Consider the following 23,696-nt stretch of genomic DNA (forward strand, 5'->3'; position numbering starts at 1 on the left):
CCTACAATCAACTGGTGACCAGTCCAAGGTGTACCCAAATGAAATGGATGACCAAGGCCACACCCAAATACAGCAAGCTATTTCAGTGGGAGTGAAGGACATGCATGCCACCAATAAGACGACTAACCTACTGTACACAATTTCATCACTGAAATAGAGGCTAAAATGCCAATTATGTCTCAATAGGGCCGATCTGGAGACTGTATTCATTGACAACATCAGACTTCAACCTCAGAAGCGGAAAAGAGGAGCCCGGAAATGTTTATTATACGTTTCCCATGTTGTTTCCACTATGTGATCCAAACCAGTCGCGCCTTTCAGTTGCATACGAGAGGAAAATAACTCGCACAGATGACACAAGACCATAAATAAAAGTCTTTAAGAGGTTCATTTTTATCACAAAGCCCAAGATTATAATCAAAAACACACCACCACAAACCTGGTGGATGCAGTGTAAGAGCAATTGGAGCTGCATCAACAATCATATTATAATACCGAAAAGTACAACTGGATTCTACTCCTTTTCACATAAGGTATAAAGTCTTTGGAGTCAAGGCAAAATGAAGCAAATCTATCCAGGACCCCACTGCTGATGTAGTAAGTAGTAGGCCAACACAAGAGTTTATCTATTTTACTCGAAATGCACTGAAGAAGGCAATCAGTCTGCACAGTACTGACAAGTCAATATAGATGTGTAGCCCATCAACGCCATCTGCTGTCACAGTCCGACATAACAACCTGTTCACAAGAAAATTTGGTACATTAGAAATGAGAAAATACACTTCCTTAACGTTATGGCAAAATGAAACAGGAAGAATGATTTGCTTACATAAAACAATAACCAAGTACTCATTTTTTCCTGACGTTTTTTTTTTATTTAGGTTTACATCTACAGATGCTTCAGCCATCATATCATACTCCTGTACAGTTTATGAGCTGCATCACTGAACACATTAAGACATCTTTTCATACGTTTTCCATTATTCCCAATGTGTTTTAACCATTAGTTAGTACTTTACACATTATTAAAGACAGTGATTGATTGATTCATTATTAATTTCTCTTAGCAGTTTTAAGGGAAACGTCCTTGAAAGAATACATATATTCACTATAAAAATTCCACATCTGAAGATATATATAGACAGAAAGTTGCAAACCAGGATGAGACTGATCACGTGCTTCTTAGCTGTAACCTGAAAAAAAGATAAGGTTACCAAGTTTGGCAAGTGTGAAGTCAGTCCACAGTAAAACCCTCGGGAAGATCCACCACCACAGGGGCACAATCATCCAAGTCTGCGTCGAAATCCCAGGAAAACTTCTTGGTCAGGTGGGCTTTGAATTTCTCCGCTCTCTTGCGGAGAGCTGCGTCCACTCCAGGCCCGCTGGCGAACTGGAAAAAGTCCTGCCGGGGAAAAAAATCCAAGTCACTCTCTAAACTCGGATAAGAAAACAGCACGGAAGCTCGGACCTGCAGTGTGGAGGTGAGGAAGTTGTTTTGAGACACAATGTCCACAAAGAAGTCCGGAGGGATTTCTCCCAGCTGGTGGTAGAGCACGGCGATGAGCCCCAGGTAGAGCTCCTTGTGCTTCTGCATGGCCGCCTCCGCTCGACACAGCAGGCTCAGAAGGCGCTTCCAGTGCTCAAAGCCCTCATACGCGTTTCCCATCAGGAAACACACGAAGGCAAACTGCAGCTCACCTGGGAAAGCAGTTTCGTTCATTGTTCAATTCATTAAAAGGATAACATTTTTATAAAGTCCCTTTATTTCATCCATTTTGTTATGCCGCTTGTACTCATGAGGGTCACAAATAAATATTCATTTGCATAGACATTCGCCCAACGACAAAACATTATGCTGGCAATATGAGATTTGACATTTAAAGACAATAACGACAGAATTGTCAAGAGAAATGACAGTCATCATCTTAGGTGTACTCCCATCAAAATTTTTGTTTGCATTAGACGATAGATATCGTTAGCGATATAGCACAATGGCTCAAGTTATTTTTGAACATTTCCGGAAAACAGGGGGGGGGAACTAATCCAACAAACAAAAGGAGTCAAGTTGTCTGGATTCAACCTTTGCGGTTTACAACCTGGTGACTGCAAAACCACACACAAAGAAAAAAACATTTTTAGCAAGCACATTTGTCTTTTTTATTTTATTATTTTCTTTGTGTCACCATCCTAATGCTCCATACGATAATATATGTGACTTTGAGTGTGTGTGGCTTTAAAAGGTTATGTTAGATTGTCGAGTTGTGTGTGATAATGACCTACGGCGGCACTCACCTAGCAGGTTCAGAGGCTTCTGCTGGTGGTTCTTGTCGAGCACAGACTCCAGGGCATAGGTGAAGTCCAGGCTGCACTGTGTGATCTGGGCGGGCGTGGCGCCAGGTGGGTAAGTCTTCTCCGGGATGACAGAGAAGCGCAACTGTGTCCCCTCCCTGTGTTTCATCTTGGGGAGCCTGTCCAGTCCCTCCCTCATGGTTTGGCAGGCCGTGTCGTTCCTGGGCTGCTGGGCCCGGTCCTCGGTGTGTCTGAACTCGACCTCGGGGACCACGTCGCTGTAGGCGCGTACTCGACCCGAGAGAGGCTGCAAGCTGTTGGCCAACTCCTCACTCAGATGGTCCGTGAGGGACACCCACTTCCTCATCACCTCATAAGGATAAGGTCCGAGGTATGGGTCCAGATCCTGCAGATTCGCTCTGATTCTGCTCACTTCCTCCTCATTCTGGGAGGAAGAAAAGTCCAGATCCTCTTCTTTGGGGTCCCAGTTAGCCAACAGGATGTCTCTAGGTTTGAGACTGAGGAACAGGCCTGTCTTGGGGCCAATTTCCCCTCCACAGCTCGGTGGATTGACAGAGCAGTAGTTGACGAAGTGCAGCCCCGGGGGGATCATCTTAACACCCCGAAAGCGGGGACCAACCTGCCAACTCTTGCAGTCAATGCCAAACTCTGTGCCCTGAGGGACTCCCAGCAGCACCAGGGTGGCCCCCTCTTCAAACAGCCTCCGAGCAACATCAGGATCCATGTCTACACGGCTACTGCTAGCCATTTCTGGAATCGAAATTTGGCGAATGTGATGTTAAAAAAAAACAAAAAACAAAAACAAAAACAAAAAAAGGCTAAACTAACTCAACCCAATTGTCCAGTATTTGAATAAGTGTGTTAATACTTACGTTTTTTGTTGGGCTTTTTCAAACACAGTTAGCACGACACAAGCAATATGCACAAACATACGACTTAGTAGCAAAATGTAATTTAAGGTAGTAATATTTTTAAAAAGACTGTTAGCGTGAGTCGTGTATGTTTGAATAGTAATTCCCATTTACCTCACTCAAACGTCGATGTTTCTGCTCCGGAGGAAACATGGAAACACGTTTTTTGTCCTGCTGTAATTTGACCCCGGGCAGCAACAATTGTTTTTGTAAGAAGGTTCCTACTAACCACGCTCAAATTTAGACAGCATAAGTGATGCTGATTATTCATTCATTCACCTTCCGTTCTGCTTATCCTCACTAGGGTCGCAGGCGTGCTGGAGCCTATTTCAGCTATCTTCGGGCGAAAGGTGGGGTACACCCCGAACTGGTCGCCAGCCAATCGCAGGGCACAAAACAAATATATTTTTAAAATAATTTTCCTGGCCAAAAGCAAGTATATTTAATAGGAATGATTGGTCACAAAAATGATGTTACAAAAGTAGACAGCTTATGAAATTTACACACGGAGTATATTCATGATGTCTCTCAAAAAAATAATGCTCAGAATAAAAATGATATCTACAGCTAAAACATTGCATTTTAAATATGCTTTTACAGCCAATATACTGTACATACATTTATTTATTCACTAAATAAAATTATATCCAGTGGGGGTGGGGGGGGGGAATAATTAGACATGTGATCCTTCAGAATTGTCATCAGTTTGTCTATATGCTGTGCATATAGACACTCCGGAGTTTCTGCCAACAAGTTATCAGCGCTTTGATCGCTTTAATTGACCTGATCCTATTTCTCTTCTTTCCTTGAATTTTCTTGACATCTGAACAAGAAACTGCTTTGCCCTGAAATAATGGAGGAAAGACATTATTATTCAACAAAAACGAGAGCTTTAATTCAACTTTCGATACTGTTATTTTACAACCTAAAGGATGTTTTGGGAACCCGGTTAACCCTTTCTTGGTTCTTACATGATGATTTGATGCTTTGTTGTGGTGATGTAATATAATAAATTCTTATCGTCAATCAACAACCCAAGTGCTTGGCACCTCACCAGGTAACCTGGACTGCAGTTAAGAAGAACGAGTTGCTCCATGTTCTCGAGGGGCCGATCCAGGCCAGAGGGATGCTTGCCACCTCTCTGACAGCGCGTCTGCCGGCTCATTACGAAGATGGAGCGTAGAATACGATGAGCTTGCTATTGAAACAATCACAAAGTAAGGTGATGATCCCCCGCACTTGGTTCATATGCGAATGACAGCAGAAATGAAGTGTAAAATTACAGAGCAAAATTCTATTGGCCCTGTCTGCGGTGATGGGGTAGGCTACAACATACAAAACATACTGTATACCACCCTTTACCTTTCCAGGACAGGGGTCTCTCCCTTTGGATGTATCGCTTGAATCTGTCAAAGTCTACAAACAAAGCAAGACAAACATTTGGACTGATGACACGAAACGTGTTGAGACCGTTGAGCCTGATTACCAGATTCTGTAGCTCCACAAAGATGATGTCACTGTAAGAGGCCAGTATTTCTTGATAGTTACATGTATGTTTTCCACAAGAGGTAGCCAACAGGAGCGCCAGGACACTCTGGAGCAGCTTTGCCGTCTGACACTTTGAGACAGCAAGAGAGAGACGGATGTGCAGGGAAAATAGCAATCCACAGGAACACTCGAAGACCTCGACCCCGTGAACAGCTGCAATCTAGCACGTCAACAGCTGATTTTGCATCCCACTTATCATCTTTAGGGTCACGGGTGAGCCGGTGGAGCTTAACCCAGATGACTTCAGTCGAGAGACGGGATAAACCCTGGACTGGTTGCTAACCAATTGCAGGGCACATATAGACAAACAACAATCTAACATATATTTTTCGGGAAGGTGGGAGGAAGCCAGAGTACTCGGAGGAGAAAACCCCCACAAGCTCGTGGAGAGCATGCGACTCCACAGGAAGGCCGCAAGCGTGATTCGAACCCTCAACCTCAAAACTGTGAGGCGGATGTGCGAACCACTTTATTTTATTTGAATAGCACAGGAAACGAACATATGTAATTCATTCGAAAACTTCGTACACAAAATGAAATTGAATCGTTTAGTAACTGCCAACAACGTTGGATGGTCGCTTGTTGCTGGGCAGAAATCATTGGACTCAAACATAACCGCCTCATGGAAAGTTTTTAAAAATTGGCATGTTGCACTCACACCTGGTGGGCTGTTTCAATGATTGTGCTTGAGAGTGACTCCAATGTACTTATGTATAAGTTTTCTCAGGGTATTCTGGCTTCCTCCCACATTACCAAAATATGCACGTTAAGTTCATTGAAGACTGAATTTTCCTTACAATGTGAGTGTGAATGTTGTCTGCAAGTCAATATGTGCCCTACATTTTGGCTGGTGACCAGTAGGCCTACTAGATACTGTACCTTTTGCCCTTTTGCTCACCCACGACCGATGAGGATAAGTGCAGAAAATGGATGGATGGATGGATGTCTTGGAAGGGCTTAAAGTGAGATTTTTTTTCTTTTTTGCAATCATTTCCGGAAATGATTGCAAAAAATGCACTGTTGTGCATTACTTTTTGTACAGATTTAAAAAAATAAATAAAAACATGTGCAGTCGAGACCAGGATACATTTTGATATTACATTTGACCTGATGTTATACAGAGCAAAAAAAAATTATGTGTAATGAAATCAACGCGTTATTGATTGCCATTGTCAGGGAAGTGTATAGTGCAGAAACTCTGCCATGTCACTGCGCCAGCAATAAACTAACGCAACTGTTTTAGCCATACAACCGGTTCCTGTGTTGGCTCCAACCCAAGCTAAATGCTCACTCACCATTTATATCTTATTGTACCGCCGGATCCTCAAGCGAGCAAAGCCATCGGAAGAGTCAGCATCCAAGTCTGTGGGATCCACCTAAGATCCGGCTAGATATGTTCTATCCAAACCTCCTCCTGCAGTTTCAAGGCTGCAAAAAAAAAAAAAAAAAAAAAAAAAAAAAAAAAAAAAAAAAACAGCAGTGAAGCGTACTTGCCATAACCAAAGTCATACCGGCTCTAATTTCATTCCCCGTCATGAATGGCTTCCCTTTGGCTTTCAAATTAACCCGGTATTGCCAAGTCAACGAAAACAATGCAATCAATCATAAGTCCTCATTGTGTCATTCACACGGCACGACGGGCAAACTTGCGCTCATGTCTACAAACACAAAGTTGTGGTCGATTTAACTGGGAGAGCAGCAAGAGGTGGTGCAACTTTGTTTATTTATTTGTTTACTGCAAAGTATTTTGAAGGCAAATTACTAAAACAAGACCACATGACAAGGGATTATATAAAAACTAAAGAAAATGATCCCAACTCCTGGGTTCTACCCAATAAAGTGAGACCAATAGATAGATTTATCTCTCAACACTGGTGGTAATTTTTTTTTCCAATTTAATTTTACTGTGTTGTTCTACTGTACACACACTTCCACACAAAGCGTGGGTGTGCTGGATGCTTCACTGCTGCAGAAAGAGGTTATGTTACTGTACAACACAAGCAACAAAGACTCATTATTTTGCAATGCATTGCAAGTACAATTAGGAACAACTGCAATAATATTCCAGAAGGAGCTGCACACATGGATCAAGACTCAACATCATGCCATCAAGCAGTCACAGTAATAAAAATTGAAGTTTACATTTTTTTTATGAAAGCCCAATTTTACAGTTTATCACAACACCAGTTAGTCAATTCACATTGTGTGTGCTGCAAATGGACAAATACAAACAACGAAGTTACGCTGCGTGAGTCCATAGCGACAAGTCCCCTTCCTTCCGTGACTTGACGATGGTTCGCCACGTGAGTTCAACTCCACAGTCTCAGAACGTGTTTTTGATCTTGCTTGCGACTTGTTCAAGAATCTCAGCTGTCTTCTTCTGCCAGTTCAGGACGTGTTTGGACTCGGCGCACCACAGCTCGCCGTGACGTGGTTCAGCATTCTCACAGCGCTTACGCACCTCTCCCTGTTGCTCCTAATGGGTGACAACAACCACATACAGATAAATCATGCCATTATTACAGCTGGATATCCTCCTCAAAGACAACAAAAAAATAATAATTTAGGACAGTCTAGGGATTGAGTGCAAGCGAAAAAGAACCTTACTTCTGTCCCGTGCTGCAGTTCAAACTTGTAGAAGAGAGCCCAGGCATCTCCCAGGTCAGGCTCTATCTTTACTGTGCGGAGGAACCACTCTCTGGCTTTGGTGATCTTCCGCTCACTCCAGAACAACCTAAGAGCATACATTTGAATTGGGAAACCACAACCCATGAGGATTCTTTAATAGAATATATAAAAAGATGGAGCCGTACTTGGCCACAGCAAGCAACACATGCGGATCGTGTTCACACTTCTTCAAAGCATCCACACTCTTTGTCTTCCTCTGTGGCCTGGCCTCCAAAAACACTGCCTCAGCCCACAGGATTCCTTGAACAAAATTAGAATTTTGAAGTACATTAAGAGACTGAATTAAATGCATGGCTTCCATCTACATTGGTCACATTCTCACCTGAATTAGGGCATTCCTGCAAAGCTTTAGCCATCAGCGTGTTTGCAATGTTCTTCAGTCCGGACCGAAATTCCAATCTGACCGATTCCAACCTGGTTACCAAGAGACACATGAGTGACAAGTACAGTGGTGCCATTAAAAACTAGTTGAATTCATTTATTGATCACATTTGTACCACAAATCATCTTTCCCCATTAAAATGAATAGAAATGCCATTAATATGTTCCAGACACCCCCAAAAAAGAAAACTGAACTTAAAAAAAATGATACAATATCAAGCAGTTACGTAATAACATAATTAAATATAATTAAAGAGATTGAAGGTTTTTAATCACACTTTCTCCTGCAATGCACATTGCGCTGCTCATTCTGGTGTGCGCACCTTGGCCACCATGGGGCAGTATAAGAGAAGCAGATATACTGTTCATTGAGACGTCTAACTCCTCTCTTAGCGCATCAGTTCGGCACAAATATTAGTCGTTTTTCACAGAGGATAACGATTATATGCCTGTGAGAATTGTTATATTGTCTATATGTGTAACCTGCTGTACCATTTGTGATCGGATAGCAGTTGCTTAACTCATTCACCGCCAGCCTTCCCAGTTAATATGGATATTTGACTTCTAAAGCCGTCAATGGCAGTAAATGTGTTAAATAGTGACAACACTGCCACATAGATGATAATTGTTAGTGCATGTGGCTATGGCGTTTCCCATTGTTTGCTAGATGGAGGCTATGTGGTTGTTTCAAATACAGGGTGTAATTCTCTTTGTTTTATGTTTAGTTTGACAGTAACCTTTATCTGAGACTGGCAATAAATAGCTGATAGCCTCTTTTTTTTTTTAAAGAATATATACTAATTACAGTTGATCACCCATACCGCTGCTTTTTGTGCAGTCAGTTGAGTCACCTGCCACCAGCTCATATTATCGTACTACTCGCTTGAAGACTCGGCGCCCTTTGCACAATGGTCATTGCACATATTGCAATATTAGTCATTCGAAGTGCTAGAGGACTCTGCATCTTTTCGCACAATTGTAATAAATAAATAAATAAAGTACCGGGATTACCAGATAACTAGCAACCCTTTATTGCTCAGTGACTGTTTTTTTGGTCAATGTCTATGTCTCAAAGTGTTCCCTGTCAATTGACTGTCTGTTGTCGTACAAGAGCGGCTCCAATTACCGGAGACCAATTCCTTGTGTGGTTTTTGGACATACTTGGCAAATAAAGATGATTCTGATTCTGATATTTCAAGTATTTCAAAGCTAATCGGCAGCTCGTGTCTCAAAACCCGGGCCACTCACTGAACAGTGACTGAAGACTTGTGCTTAATATATGTGTCTTTCTCTGTTTTCTCTTGTGTACGTTTCCTCACCACAACTCTGGACTCTGGGGATTCTTGAGTCGCGCCTTCTCTAGGATGGCTCTGGCTCTTGTCAGCTGTCCCACTCGCTCTTCCAGGCGTGATGTCAGCAGCCACAGGGCCACAGAGTGGGGACACTTCTTCAGCTGCATGAACATTTGGGATGTTAGCCACTTAAGAGGATGAAATGATAATGACGATGATTTTAACAAGTAGCTCACCCCTTGGTTGTAGGCCTCTCTGGCTTTATCCATATTGTCACATTGCTCCTCAATCTGCCCTCTCATCATCCAGAGTTTCGGAAAGTCCTCATAGTGTTTCAGGGCCTCTGTGCACAACTCCTGAGCGGCTTCAATGTTCCCTAACACCCACTCCAATTTGACTGACTTCATGAAAACCTTTAAAGACAACACCCATTTCAGACTGAAAATGTGTATAATCAGACAACGTGAACTCCCTTTTAAAATCCAACAAAGTTAATATGCTTGCTGTGAATTGAGTGACACTTTCTGAGTGCAGCTGAACTGCCTCATTAATGCCACATCATGACTTCATATCTGTAGGAGCGATCAGTACACCCAAAAGACAATGAAGACTCAGGTCACCAAACACCATCAAACTAACAGGAGTAAAAGTAATAATGGAAGTGCACTCCTGTCAGCGTCTACTGTCAGCTGAAGTTTAGAACTCCACAAGCCCAAACTTGACACACAAGACAAATTATCTTATCAAAAACATAATTTTAAAGTGGCAAGTGACACCCGACACTGCACCTATTCGCGATGCGATAATAGATCAAAATCTTAGTTTGCACTGACACCCAACGGAAAAATTCTAAACACACGGCAGTTTAAAGGTGTTACTTTGTGCACTTTGAAAATAAACTAAAAGGTAGTGTCCACGGAGGAGTTAAACCAGATTTTGGACTAGACGTGGGTGAGAGACAGGGTAGCTGCAGGTTGAAATATGAGGAGAAGAGAAGAAATTGAGGGGGGGGAGAGAGAACTCACTCTGGCCGTGGGGGCGCTGCTCCGAGCTTTGGCTAGCAGGCGACGGGCTCTCTCATACTCGTTATTCTCAGACTCCAGCTTGACTGCAGCCAGCCAAATCTCCTCACTGTTGGGGTTAGCCTGTGGAAGAGTGTGTACTGGAGTGTATACAGTGCTCAACAATAAATGACTGTTTACATACCAACAAAATCCAGAATCTAATCCAAACACAGAGGGAAATTTTGAAAATTGTTTGCGTGTTGAAGAAATTGATTAAAAACATTTTTTTCAAAATTATCTTTTAATAAATAATAGTTTGGAATCTTTTTTTATTCTTAATATTGTTATTTTTTAGCTCTATTACCTGGAAGGCCAGAGCAAGGATACTTCTAGCAGCAGGCACGTCCTCAGCGAGCCACTTGGATTTGGCTCCCATAAGCCAGAGTACCTCTGCCTTTGGACAATGAGCCACAGCTTTCTGGAGCAGAGTCTCCAGAGACTCCCTGACAGGTACATATAGAAAAACACAGAGCAATATGAACCAAATTATAAATTAAAAAAGGTCACCTATGGTGTGAGCTATTGATTACCTAGTTCCATTGTTCTTTTCAAAGTAGGCAGCTCGAAGCCACACACTTTTCTTACTGGGGAACACCTGCAGAGCATGAGCATAGATCGCCCTGGCACATTCCAAAGCTCCGTGGGCCACGCACTAGAACACAAAAAAAATATTATAACTCGAGGACCCTTGAAAATATCTAATGTTCAACTTACAGTAGTGCTCATAAATTTAAATAGTCTGAATTCGTGAAATATTGGAAATTTGGGGGGAAATATGCCCGATGACTGAGTGGAGTCATCCCATTATTTTCTATAGCCTACTTTTCTTTGATTGTGCGATTCTGAAATGCCTGAGAGTTTAATTTGAATCCCATTAAAAATAAAATGAATGAATCAAGTATTCTACCAATAAGCAATTAATCGGAAAAAAAAATATTTTACATTGTTAAACACTATAACATGCGTTTGAGGTACAAGTATTATTTTTGTCCACTTGCTTGCCATCCTCACATTGTACTGTAGTGTTTATGACTGAGTCAGTATGGGTTTAAAAGCCATTGGGGGATTGCCTGGTGAGTGACGTGGGCGCAAGCAAATGGGAGTGTATAGTGGGCTGGCTGCTAACTGTTTGTCTGTTTTCTTACCGTTTGTTCAATAAAGCAATCGAAAGTGCACCAGCAAGCTGTGTCTATCCTCGTCCACTTGCGGTAGCATGACAATACGGTCGAACTAGCGATGGTAAGCTATACTAAATGAGCTAACATCGATGTGCTACCTTGTGTTGGAGAGCGTAGACGTGCGGTATACATTGCATTTCTTTTTTTAAGCATGAAACGATCCCAAGCTTTCTTCGAGGCAGACACTTTGCTTTAACCTTTTTTCATTTAATCGAATAATTTGAGTTATTTGATTAATCGTTGCAGCCCTAGTTACACATCTTATAAATTCTGCCTTGGTGTGTAAACTTATGAGCAAAACTGCATATACGCACACTATCGGAGTCCTCCATCCAGGTGTGCTTGCGGTCTTCCTCGTCAATGCCAATCCCGATGACTGCTCTGATTACGGCCTGGCAGGTGGCAACGCTGCCAGCTTTGTCACATTCCTCTGCATCCTGCAAGGAAAGAAAGCACATCAAGGAGGACATCTAATTTAATGAGCTTGAGGCACAAATCTCAATTTACAATTATGATGCGCTATCTTGCTTAGCTCCCGTAGCGATTGATATTAATTATCAAATAAAAGTTTTAATGAGACAGTTACATTACCAATTGGGCCACGAATGAGCTTGACTGTGACACCGTCACTATTCAAGTCTCAGTTGACAAGACTGCCACCGATTTATTTAAAGACTAACACAAACACACCTGTATCCACTGTTCCCTGTTGATCTCCACCCCGTTGGCACGCAGCGAGGTAATGGCTCTCTCAATGATCTTATCCACCATCTGTGTGTTGCCATTGGCTTCCTCCAACTTTGCGGCAGTGATCCAGATGTGGCGATCTGTGGGGATGTTCTCACGAGCTTTGTTCAGGACACGTCGGGCGTTCTCATACGTTTCTAGACGAGCCAAAGCCAGCCACAGCTAGATGATGGACAGAAATGCTATAGTACTGATGGGGTTTTTCGCACTGGGGATACTAATGGAACCATGGTTTCGACAAGTACCTCCACACTTGTAGGGCAACACTCCACTGCTCTGCTCAGCATGATTCTGGCATCCTCCGGCTCCTCCAACTCGACAGCTGTCTTCCACAATCGAACTGACTTGGACACATTCTCCAGGGCTGCATGAACATCAAAAACCATTACAAAAAAACAATAAAACAAAGTTGGAACATTGGTACATTTAACTTGAGCCTTACCCTTCCTGAGGACTCTTTTTTTTGCTCTGACGTCCGTTTCCAGCTCCGCAGCTCTGATGTAGATTCGGACCGACTGCGGCATGTGCCTGACAGCTTGAGCTACCACAGCTTTGGCCGTGTCACCGGGCTGGAGCCTGGCTGCCTCTAGCCACACATCCTCGCTCTGATTGGCAGAGAGAACAAGCACGTTTTTTCTTAACAGTGATAATACGTTAAAAGTAAAACTAACCCTAGGTAAATGTGACTAAAACCAACTATGATGGTATGACACAAATGCAGACTACCAAAGACAAACTCAATTAAGTACACACCCTGTATGCAGCAGAGGCTAATAGAAGATTTTCTGCTTTTGACAAACAACGCGCTTGCAAAAACTCACATACTGTACAAGAACAAAGAATCACACACAGATTCAACCAACAAAACACATAAAACACACCTAAAACAAAAAAATATAAAAAAATTAAAAAAAACTAAACATTCACGCATGACAAACACACACACACGCACACAAATTTGTGCTTCTGCATACGCGCTCAAGCTCTTTCTTCCCTCACCTTGGGACACATTTCTGTGCCTTTCATGATAAGGTTTCGGGCCACCTGCAGTTTCCCCGTCACTTCTTCCAACCTGGCTGAGGCAATCCAGGCAGGCGGGTGATGAGGGTTAGTCTCCCTCACTGATTTCAGCAGCAGACGAGCCTTTTTAATGTCACTGGACAATACGGAGTGAAAATCCAGCCATGAGGAATTCATCAAATGCTATAGGCACAAATAAACCACATGAACCTCTACCTGATGTCTCCTCCGTGCGTGGGGATCATAGAGTTGAGGTCTGTAAGGTAGCCTTTAGGATCCACCACTGTCTGACCGCTGACTGAGTCAGACACCTGATAAAAGAGAAAGAGATAGACACTTGAGAAACAGAATGATAAAATAATGATAGGACTGTATCCTAGAGCTTCCTTTGTTAGGATTAGTGTTAATTAGGGCTCCAGCTATCAAATATTTGAAGTATTGATTATTATAATAATCATCCCATTCGTGTCTGTGAATATTCTCATTCATCCAGGTCATTTCACTCTCAGGAGTCAGGACATTGAATTAATCACAACTGCAGTGTTCTGGTTGTTCGCAGACACCCAGAACAGTCCAGCTGCAATCGTTGCCGCCCCAACACCGCCAAAAAATATATCACAAGATGAGAAATTTAAAATTAGTTGAGGATGCTGTAATATCTACCTGACTGAGTCTCATATCCATGAGTGTGTTCCTGGCCTGACCAATTTTTCTCATGTCCAGGTCTCCCGTCCCAGGCGTCATCAGGCCTGGCGTCATACTTCCTGGGTATGGTGTGTTAAGACCACCAAGCTAAAGGAGAGAAGCGACAATGACAGTTAGTGGGGGTGTCATACATGGCAAGACTGAACAATACAACTAAGGTTTCTCAAAATGCAGACATGCAAAGACCAAAGGCATGAAAAAGGTGACCAAAAAAAAAAAAACATTTTGTGGGGGCATGGGGGATCTATGGAGATCCCCTGAGCCCCCGCAGAGAATTTCTTTTTTTAAACTTTAACATAAATTAAGCAATCTGGAAGATTCTGAAGAGTACAATAAGGCAAAAAAAAACAAAACATTTTCTTCAAGCAGAAAAAACATTTATTTACAGCGCTCAAGTACATATTGATGTACACATTAAGATTATAATTAAATTTGGCTAATTTCTTTGCTTTCTTGCTTTGGCCTCCAACTTGAGCCATTCACGGAAATGGCCTATTTTGAGTTCAAAAGGGCAAATTTTGCCAAAAGGCGACTGATTTGCATGTATGTATATGAGAGAGTGTCATGGACATTTTTCATGACCATGACCACTCATGGTTGCATGTATACCAACCCCCTGCAGAGGGTCCACACTGGTGTGGTTCTCTCCAGTTTGAAGGTGCTTGGAGAAAAAGCTGTCTGGGACAGGAGTGAGTTTTTCATAGCGTGGGTTCCTCTGGCGCTTGTTCCTGGCGTCTCCCACCTCAGGAATGCTAAGCCACTCCTCCTCTGAGACCTCTGCCAATTTCCTCTGTGTGGAGAAGAAGAGAGGAGACAAAAAAAATCTGACATAGCAAGAAAAAAAGAAGCAGCACATTTCATGAGATCATTAAGTTTGTGATTTGTTTCAATCTGTACCTTCAGATCTGAAAACTGCTGCTGAATTTTGGGTCGCTCCATACGGTATTTCTCAATCTCTTCCTTTTCTCTCAACTCCCTTAAAACACAATAAGATATCAATCTTAACTTGTCAGATTCAGAAATTATTTGTTCTAAATCTTATAACTGCTGTGTTTTATAACCCACCTTCTTTCTTTGCGTCTTTCATCCATCCTTTTATCCAAAGCTGCATATATAGCATCTGCTTCTTCATCATCCTTCTCGTAAGGTCCACTGGAGAACAAGCTCCCCGCATATCCATTAAACTAGAAGAAAAGTATAAGTTAAAAGTATAAAACAATAAGGGGCAATAGGAAGAGTAGCTGGTTTTGACACAAATACAACAAGGCACCTCATCATAATTGGTGTCATTCAGATCTTCATCGTCATCATCCTGGTTCTTTTTCATTTGGTCCCCAACCGTCCTCTTCCCGGGGGGTGCATGTCGGTCATCCACTGGATCGTTCGCATCACGAGCGGGACCAATATCAGATCGGGTTGTAAAACCAGTAGCCCTGAAGGAAAGCAATGAAGGCAAATGTAATCCTGTACAAGACTAAGACTTTTTCTGGATAAATACAAGCTAAGTCGAGGTATTATTTTAACAGGTATTTGACCTCGAAAGGGTTAGAAATTAAAGCTGGCAGAAAATTTTTAACTAAACTCACTGCCCATTACAACAGACAGAAAAAGCTACAACATAAAGCCCATCTTAAGTGTCAATAACTCTTTGACACCCTTGAGAAGGGCATTATCCAGGTATGTTACTCAATCCATAAAATCGTCCGCAATTTTCTTCCTTTTTTTTTAACCCGGAAATAAGGGACGTGAATTTCACAGAGGTCCACCAAAGGTACGCTTTCTCATTGTTTCACACAAGATAATACTTTTTATTTTTAAATTATGTTATTGGGAAATCTCTTTACTACCTCGTTTTTGAATTTTTCAATTTGGTTGAGATTTTCTGTGGTTCTGACAGAGATAACACTGTTCCTCGACTTTGGTGTCGAAAATCACACGTTCATAGGATTCGGTGGCGATAGAAAACTACTATATGATTCACTTATTATTCTTGTAAGTTTGAAGTAATTCTGGCATTCACATTGCTCTCAGCTTGATCATCAAAATGAGATGCTTAGATGGCTCAAGCGGACACCGCTCTATTTAAACGTCACATTTCTGTCTCAACTCATAAGAAACATCCGGGCATTTTTCTACCAAAAAGTCAAGGTTTCAGTCTCACATTTCCTAATGATTTACAGTGATTTCAGGGCAGAGGATTTAGGCACATTTTTGACACAAAAAGTGGCATAAAATCCTTAATCCTTATCCGATTCTTATAAACTAGGGCTAATTTTACCCTTGCAACACTCCTCTATCCAATGACACAGTCAAGTTTGATGGAAAGGTATTTTTAAAATTCAAGTAACCTACCCACAACAGAGGAAAAACTACAACATAAAGCTCATCTTATTGTTAAGTGTCAATAACTCTTACTTCTGTTACCACGTCACATGTTGACCAGGTGGAATAGTTAATATGTGTGTGAATTTAGCAGAGGTCCAGCAAAACACAGTGTTCTCATTGTTCTGCGCAAGGTATTACTTGTTCTTTTCAAATTAGGTTGTTGGGAAATCCCTTTACCACCTTGTTTTTTAATTTTTTTTAATTCAGTTGAGATTTTCTGTGCTTATGACAAAGATGCAAACGTTCCTCAATTTCGGCGTCAAAAATCACACGGTAATAAGAATTAATGTCTATTCCATTCCCCCCAACGCCATTTTAAAGTTTAACTTGGTCAAAACAATGTGGCCAAATTTCAGCCCTCGTGTAGCAGGCCTGGTGGGACCTGGTCATTTAAACGTCACAGTTTCGTCTCAACTAACACGAAACATCCGGCATTTTTTTTTCTACCAAAGAGTCAAGGTTTCGGACTCACGTTTCCTAACGATTTACACTGACTTCTAGGCAGAACATTTTGGCAAATTTCCGACGTAAAAGGTGGCTAATTTTATTCATGTAACACTCCTCTATTCAATGATAGTCTGTTGTGATGTAAATGTATTTTAACAAATTTGAGTAACATTGCTATAGTTAAACGTAAAAGTGATGGTCAAGACACTATTTCGTTCATGGAAAGTAGCGGTAAAACAGACAAGGTTTATAGTTAGCAAGCTGGCTAAAAAGTTAGCTTACCCTCTGCCCAAACCGGGGACGTAACCCAGCGGTGCAGGCATCCCCAGGAAAGGTTTCTTCTTTTTCCCCATCAGCGGGGAGGCGAGAGGAATAACTGGGGGGGCACCGCTTGTCCCCGCTGCTCCGGTGCCCGCTGCATTTGTTTTAGGGACATTTTTGACCGGCTGCTTAACCACACTGGCAGACATCTTTACGAAGATACAACGACGAGCCGGATAATAACACGGGCACTTCCGCCCATCGAAACGTCACAACGTTTGATTTGTAACAGCGCCCTCATTGGGAAAGGAGGCTTGGCTATTTATTTTCGCAATCTGAATGAAATAGACGGAACAAAGCTTGTTGATGTATTCAGTTTATTGTATCTAAGCAGAAGTTTCATATTCTAAGTGCGACTTTGAATACAAAACATATATTTCATTAGAGATAACAGCGCCGAGTATTGTACTAGAATTCGACCTATATTGTGCTCCTTTTGGGTGTCACAAAACAGAGAGCCACAGAAGGGCGCTATTTGCTGACGAGTAGTGTATTGCACTCGTTCAGCAACTTTGTTATTTTAGGTCTAAAAGGATCCGAAATACGATCTTTAAATTATATTAAATGATTATATGAGTCATTTTGATCAGTAACAATCGATAAAGGGGGAAATAATTTGAATTTAGCATTTTTTGTGTGTGCCACCTTGGTTTTATATGGTTAAATGTCTTCCATGCTGAAACAGCCAAGCTGCAAGTCATACTTTCAAAAAGTTATGGAAAAATGTAAAAATGTAGGCATTCATACTAAAGGCAATCCTTATTGACAGAGCAAATGGTGGTGGCCCATTGAAATACACTTCTTGCATAATGGTAAAGACAAAAGTCAGTCAAGGTAAAGACATAAACAGCTTCATAAAAAATTGTGTGAGTTGCACAATTGAAACTCTGCAGATACAAGTGCATAGAAGATCCTAACTACCCATTAAACTCATTACACTGATGTGTTTCTACGATCTTAATAACGGTAAAGACATGTAATAAGTCAGACACTTTAAAACAATCATATATCTTCATTCATATGTCAGAAATAACACAATATATTTTGCTGTCTGCTATTGTGTGAATGCAAAAAGCTGTGATGGCTGCAAAGATGAGAACATCTTTGTATTGATAGTCAAGGAGTCGTAGTTCTTTTGGTCCAAATATTGTAATAGTTTACGAAGGTTTCGGACCGGCCAGCAAACCTCACCATTTTAAATTTTCGAAGTACGACTTTCTGCCTTGCAATTCAACAATTTAGTTGCAGAATACGGTACATATACTCGTGACGAGGTTATTTTAATGTATTGTAAGGCACATTAGCTTGGGGTATTTTGAAGAAACTGTTGAAACTTGAAACAGTAGATTACAGTCACAGTAATTAGCTCGACGTCGCTGGGTTTCATCCCTCGAGGAGAAGTGGGGCCAGCTCCTCTATCAATTGCTTTCAATCACGTTTCACTTCACCCATCTACACTCCACGCTTTCTCTGAGCCTTTACATTTTTCTTCATTTAAACGGCCGGGAGCGTAGACATTATCATGCTCATGGGAAAAGATGGTATCATGAAAATGTACTGCCTGACAAAACTCACACTGCCAACGACTAATTTAATGACCAAGTAGTCTACAGAACTTCTCATAAATTCATCCAGCTCGCACATTGCTTCTTTTACTTTTATGTGATTAGTTCAACGACTCGTTGATTTAGACCTAATTATTCTTTTTATAATGTATCATACGTAGTTTGACATCACTGGCCTGTATAATTGGTGAAAGACAGTAACCGTGCCACAGTAATAAATTATGAAGTCTTCTAACCACATACAGAACTGTCTATTGTCACATTTTTATAATTAACTATACATCTACTGTCATTTCCAAACATTTTTAATACAACCTTCACTAGACATCTAAATTAGTGGTTGCCTTGTAGGCAGTAAAATATTCATATTGAAGAGCTGACAGTCGTCTCAGCACTGTGGGTGTTGTTGCTATCCAACACTCCTATAAATGCGCTTGGAAAAGAATCAAGATACTAATTGTGTCCCCTGGTTATCTGCATCAGGACAACGTACATCTGCTCTCTAAATTAAATACGTTACGAAAGGGGCAGCACAGTGGATTGGTGGTTAGCATATTCTGCCTCAGAGTTCTGAGGCGGAGGTTTCGAATCTCAGCTGCGGCCTTCCTGTGTGGCGTTTGAATGTTCTCCCCGTGGGCTTTCTCTGGCTTAATCCCACATCCCCCTCAACCTGCATATTTTGTCAATTGAAAACATTCAAGCGGCACGGTGGCCGACTGGTTAGAGCGTCAGCCTCACAGTTCTGAGGACCCGGGTTCAATCCCCGGCCCCGCCTGTGTGGAGTTTGCATGTTCTCCCCGTGCCTGTGTGGGTTTTCTCCGGGTACTCCGGTTTCCTCCCACATCCCAAAAACATGCATGAATTGGAGACTCTAAATTGCCCGTAGGCATGACTGTGAGTGCGAATGGTTGTTTGTTCCTATGTGTCCTGTGATTGGCTGGCAACCAGTTCAGGGTGTACCCTGACTCCTGCCCGATGACGGCTGGGATAGGCTCCAGCACGCCCGCGACCCTAGTGAGGAGAAGCGGCTCAGAAAATGGATGGATGGATGAAAACATTCAATTCCAAAGGTGTGACTGTGAGTTTATCCTGCAATTGACTTGTTTCCAGTCCGTGCAGGATGTACTCCGCCTCTTGCCCAAGGTCAATTGGGAGAGGCTCCAGCAAACCAGCGACCCTAACCCTAACCCGAATGAGGCTAAGTGGTAGAGAAAAAGGATGGACTAAAATGGTTCAAATTATACAATTCCTCATTTTTTATTTTTTTTCCCGTCAACAATAAATAAAGAAGTCTTGCTGCGTAAGTGATATTCATCTCGTCGCGCAAGCACATAGAAAACTGCACTATACCGTGTGTGTATCCGTGTGTGCGTCACTTTGCATGAAGGCATAGTTCTATTTCATCTGTTTATCTAGCATGCGCATGGCAAGGGACAGAAGCGAGGACCGCTGCAATATCTTCCCATTTGAATCAGCAGATGTCCATAGTGTGATAACGTAGCCGAATGCAGAGTTGCATGGAAGTGAACATAAGGACATGGGAAAAAGAATACTGTATGATTATGCTACTTTGATGATTTACTCATTCTATAAGGCGTCAGGACAAAGAGACACAGGGTTGGTGAGATGACCAGACAACAGCTTTACTGACATACTTTTCGTGCATCAGCCAACACACCCCACACACATAGATACACACATCATTCATTCAGTCTAAGCAGCATCCCCGAGTTAATTTTAACTCATTAAAAACCACAACACAATGTCGGCAAATAGGACACAGAAATTGTCGTTTTTCTCTATTATACACACATGCTAAACTCAATTACCATCTCTTGGACAGAAGCAGAAAGTGGGATTTACACAGAATAATGTCCTGACAGACGGGATTCATGATTTGTTGAGCTCTGATTAGCAACTGTGTAATAACAAAGAAAAGTGCAATTGTAAAAGGTCAACAGGAAACTGATTTTCCTTTTTAAGTACAGCTCAACTGCCGTCTTTTTTGTTTGTTTTTTTTGCCACAGATGCTAAAATGGAATTATTGATCCTCTTAGCCTAGTATGACAGCAAACTTTTCACTCCGATGATGAGTGTGCAAGAAACTGAGACTGTGCACAAAGGATAAGTGTGTGTTTGGAATAGTAATGTGATGAAGACACTAGTGAATTGTGGGTCAGTCATATTAGTTGTGATTCATTAGGATAATTGCTATGTAAACAAACTGAACCCCTTCACTCTTTGTAGCAGCGAGGTCACCTAGAGTAAATATTGTAGGAAGCCTCATGAATATACAATGTGAGGATACTGTATGGGCATGCTATGAAAATGAGCCATAGGTGTCAGATTTCCAGTGTGGGTGAAGAAAGGGAATACACTTTTTTTTTACATGTCCTAATGTTCAAAACAGTGTCTGGTATCTATTTAGAACATTTCATTTGAAGTCCACTAGCTTACTTGAACCTGAGCCTGAGGAGGGTTGACTTGTTTTCCTGATGCAGAGCAGATAAATTAGATTATTGACAGAGGCTGTTATTCAAAGGCATGCGAGCAGTACGCATTGTTTTCTTTTTAGAGGAGACGAGTGTTTTAAAATGCATGCAATTAATGACCGCTGAACACAAATAGATGAAAGGGGAAGAGGTGTGTGTTTGTTGGGGGGGGTGGGACTGAAATAGATTAGTGGGATTTAGAAACAAATAGAAAGGGAATGACAGACAGAAACTTGGAATTTGGCTGTTATTCAAACAACTGAACTCAAAGACCCTGTAAAATGAATTCAGAGATTTGTTTTTAAATACATTACAGTATACAGTTTGAAGATCATTTCTGAAAACATGCAAAGAGTCTGATCTATGTAGTATTTAATTGTGGCGATATAGCGGGATACAGTTTTTCATAATTTCAGTTTTCCTGATTTTTGGGTTGTGGCTGAAACGTTGGCTAGTTGCTCAATCCAAGAGTCGTCCCTCCCTCACTATGTAAAAACTTGAGTGCCTTTGTTTGGATCTCTGGTTAAGTGGCGGAAGTGCAAGTTATTTAGGCCCGTTGCACGCTCAGCAACATGGCCGAAAGTGACTGATGTGAACCATCGCAAAAAAATAAAATAAAATTACAGTTGGCAACTCTTCGCCGCACACAATTAAACGATTAAGTATATCACTTCGCCTCCCTGTATAGGGGTTTGCAGGCTCCACATACTCTATTGCAATTTTTTTTTTCTCTTTTATTGAACCACAAAAACATGGCGCGATTGTCATAGAAGAAGTGGATGGCCACAAAGAGGACGAAACGTGCAAATAAGAAGACTTGAGAAGCTGTTGGCAAGGATCAGCGCCCCATTCCCTGACACGTCCATTTGGGCAGCAGAGACTATGTGTTTTGCTTTCTAGCAACAGGTATCAGTTATAAATATAGTTAAGTATTATTGTTATTAGGTGTATATATGTTGGGATATGCTTCTGAGAGCATCTTCACCACCTGTGCCTCTTTCACCCGAATTACCCCTTGCATTTAACCTCGTGTCTCATTCTTTCTCGTCGCCAGTTCATTGTACCTTGTCGTCCCGTTCCAGCATTCCTTGTTTCCACGTCCAAGACTCACAGTAAGACTAGACCCTGTTCCGCTTATCGACCTCGCCTTTTTGCCTCATGTTTTTGGATACTGTTGCCTTTTTTTGGATTGCCTGCCGGTGTAGGGACCTCTGCCCGTATATTAAACCTCTCTTTTTTGAAACTGTCCATTTGCTTTGGAGTCGTGCATTTTTGGGTCCTATCCTCTGTTCCGTTCATGACAGAACGAACTGGCCAAAACATGGACCCAGCAGACTCAGACCCGGTGCACAAAGCACAACACAACACCCGATACCGCCACGGTACCAACATTTCCATGTGAAGCAGTCACCATGCAGCCACCTGCCACCTCCACTGCTGTCTGCCCACAGCTCTCTCGACCGGAGAGGTTCTCTGGAGATTCTGGGAACATTAAGCCGTGCATCATTCAGTGCGAACTCCACTTTGAGCTGCAGGCAGCTGCCCTCCCCACCGAGCGGGCAAAAATCGCTTTCGTTATTTCCCACCTGACTGGTCGTGTGGCGGCGTGGGCTACTGCTGAATGGAGCCGCAATTCCGCCGCGTGTCATTCGTGGGCTTTTTTCGTAAAGACTATGGAGCAAATCTTTCAGTTTTTCACACCAGACCGTGAGGCATCTTACTCCCTTGTCACCTTACAACAAGGCAAGCGCAGGGTGTCAGATTACGCGATTGAGTTTCGCATTCTAGCAGCTGATCATTTGGTCCCACTCGACCTGCCGACCGACTTGGACACTCTCATCACTCTCGCCGTACAGATCGACAAGAGGCTTTTGGATCACGAGCTGGACAGAGTTTGGCGGAGGGCTGCATCACCGCGCACTTGGAGGACGAGCCTCGGTGACCAGCCAAACCAAGGCAGATCCCCTGTTTCCGGTCTCAACACACAGGCTAGCGTCACCACGGATGAACCCATGCAACTGGGCAGGTTCCGTCTCTCCCCTGAGGAACGTCAACGCCGGCTGAGGTAAGGGGGGTGCTTCTACTGTGGGCAGTTGGGTCATTCCGTGAGCAACTGTCACGTCAAAGTTGCCGGTGCATGGGCACAGGAGAGGTAAGTCTGAATTTCATTAAGGAAGACCCTGCCCGGGTTCTTCCTGAAATGACACTATGCTCACCTGATCAAGAAATTCATACACATGTATTAATTGACTCTGGTTCTGACGCAAACTTACTCAACTCCCTCCTCGTTAGACGTATGCACCTTAGAATCTTTCAAATAAAACGCCACCTCAACACGTATGCTGCAGATGGCAGTTTTATGGGCAAGGTCACTCACTGCACCCAAACACTCACATTGACATTTCCTGATTCTCACTCGGGACGCATTAGTTTTCATGTTTTTAACGCCATGAATCATGACCTTATTTTAGGTTAACCCATGGTTGAAATTACATAACCCCCACATTGGCTGGTCCTCTGGGCAGGTTATGTCATTGGGCAGCAATTGCGCCCAGAACTGTTTCAAGCCGCCATGTGATGTTCAGGGCTATATTTCTAATGACAATCCACAGAAACCATCTGGGGATCCTGATTTATCTCAA

General features: G+C 42.3%; 2 protein-coding genes across 4 annotated transcripts; both read right to left on the reverse strand.

The window, feature by feature from the left end:
- Positions 1 to 369: 369 nt before the first annotated feature.
- aar2 (AAR2 splicing factor) lies at positions 370 to 3,501 on the reverse strand. 3 transcript variants are annotated; one of them, XM_061754919.1, is made up of 5 exons: positions 3,336 to 3,501; positions 2,293 to 3,060; positions 1,469 to 1,698; positions 1,215 to 1,402; positions 370 to 738 (listed from the first exon to the last, which is right to left on the reverse strand). In XM_061754919.1, exons 2-4 carry the CDS (start codon positions 3,056 to 3,058, stop codon positions 1,235 to 1,237), a joined length of 1,164 nt encoding a protein of 387 aa, XP_061610903.1. In that variant the 5' UTR covers positions 3,059 to 3,060; positions 3,336 to 3,501; the 3' UTR covers positions 370 to 738; positions 1,215 to 1,234. The 3 variants fall into 3 exon arrangements, with proteins under 3 accessions (XP_061610903.1, XP_061610823.1, XP_061610997.1); XM_061754839.1 differs by lacking the exon at positions 370 to 738 and having other exon boundaries at positions 850 to 1,402; XM_061755013.1 differs by lacking the exons at positions 370 to 738; positions 3,336 to 3,501 and adding an exon at positions 3,183 to 3,329 and having other exon boundaries at positions 850 to 1,402.
- A 2,972-nt stretch (positions 3,502 to 6,473) lies between these two features.
- On the reverse strand, positions 6,474 to 17,190 carry prpf6 (PRP6 pre-mRNA processing factor 6 homolog (S. cerevisiae)). The gene is made up of 21 exons (XM_061755392.1): positions 16,959 to 17,190; positions 15,115 to 15,277; positions 14,910 to 15,028; positions 14,742 to 14,820; positions 14,458 to 14,634; positions 13,803 to 13,931; positions 13,356 to 13,450; positions 13,119 to 13,275; positions 12,562 to 12,724; positions 12,365 to 12,483; positions 12,063 to 12,281; positions 11,687 to 11,809; positions 10,725 to 10,846; positions 10,499 to 10,637; positions 10,156 to 10,275; positions 9,367 to 9,543; positions 9,158 to 9,291; positions 7,780 to 7,871; positions 7,583 to 7,697; positions 7,377 to 7,503; positions 6,474 to 7,245 (listed from the first exon to the last, which is right to left on the reverse strand). The coding sequence occupies exons 1-21, from the start codon at positions 17,144 to 17,146 to the stop codon at positions 7,093 to 7,095; spliced, it is 2,910 nt and encodes a 969-aa protein (XP_061611376.1). The 5' UTR covers positions 17,147 to 17,190; the 3' UTR covers positions 6,474 to 7,092.
- Positions 17,191 to 23,696: the final 6,506 nt, after the last annotated feature.

Source organism: Phyllopteryx taeniolatus, chromosome 1 (assembly GCF_024500385.1).
Source record: "Phyllopteryx taeniolatus isolate TA_2022b chromosome 1, UOR_Ptae_1.2, whole genome shotgun sequence".
Taxonomy (NCBI): domain Eukaryota; kingdom Metazoa; phylum Chordata; class Actinopteri; order Syngnathiformes; family Syngnathidae; genus Phyllopteryx; species Phyllopteryx taeniolatus.

Bases quoted from the DNA above. Each gene is read 5' to 3' on its own strand.
- aar2 (XM_061754919.1), bottom strand. From the start codon at position 3,058: ATGGCTAGCAGTAGCCGTGTAGACATGGATCCTGATGTTGCTCGGAGG. The intron at 1,699-2,292 runs GTGAGTGCCGCC...CTGCTTTCCCAG, and splicing joins GAAGCCTCTGAACCTGCTAG to GTGAGCTGCAGTTTGCCTTC. The intron at 1,403-1,468 runs GTCCGAGCTTCC...TTTCCCCGGCAG, and splicing joins TCCTCACCTCCACACTGCAG to GACTTTTTCCAGTTCGCCAG.
- prpf6 (XM_061755392.1), bottom strand. From the start codon at position 17,146: ATGTCTGCCAGTGTGGTTAAGCAGCCGGTCAAAAATGTCCCTAAAACA. The intron at 13,451-13,802 runs GTAGATATTACA...CTCTTTTATCAG, and splicing joins TGGATATGAGACTCAGTCAG to GTGTCTGACTCAGTCAGCGG. The intron at 10,847-11,686 runs GTGCGTATATGC...TTTGTGTTCTAG, and splicing joins GGATGGAGGACTCCGATAGT to TGCGTGGCCCACGGAGCTTT.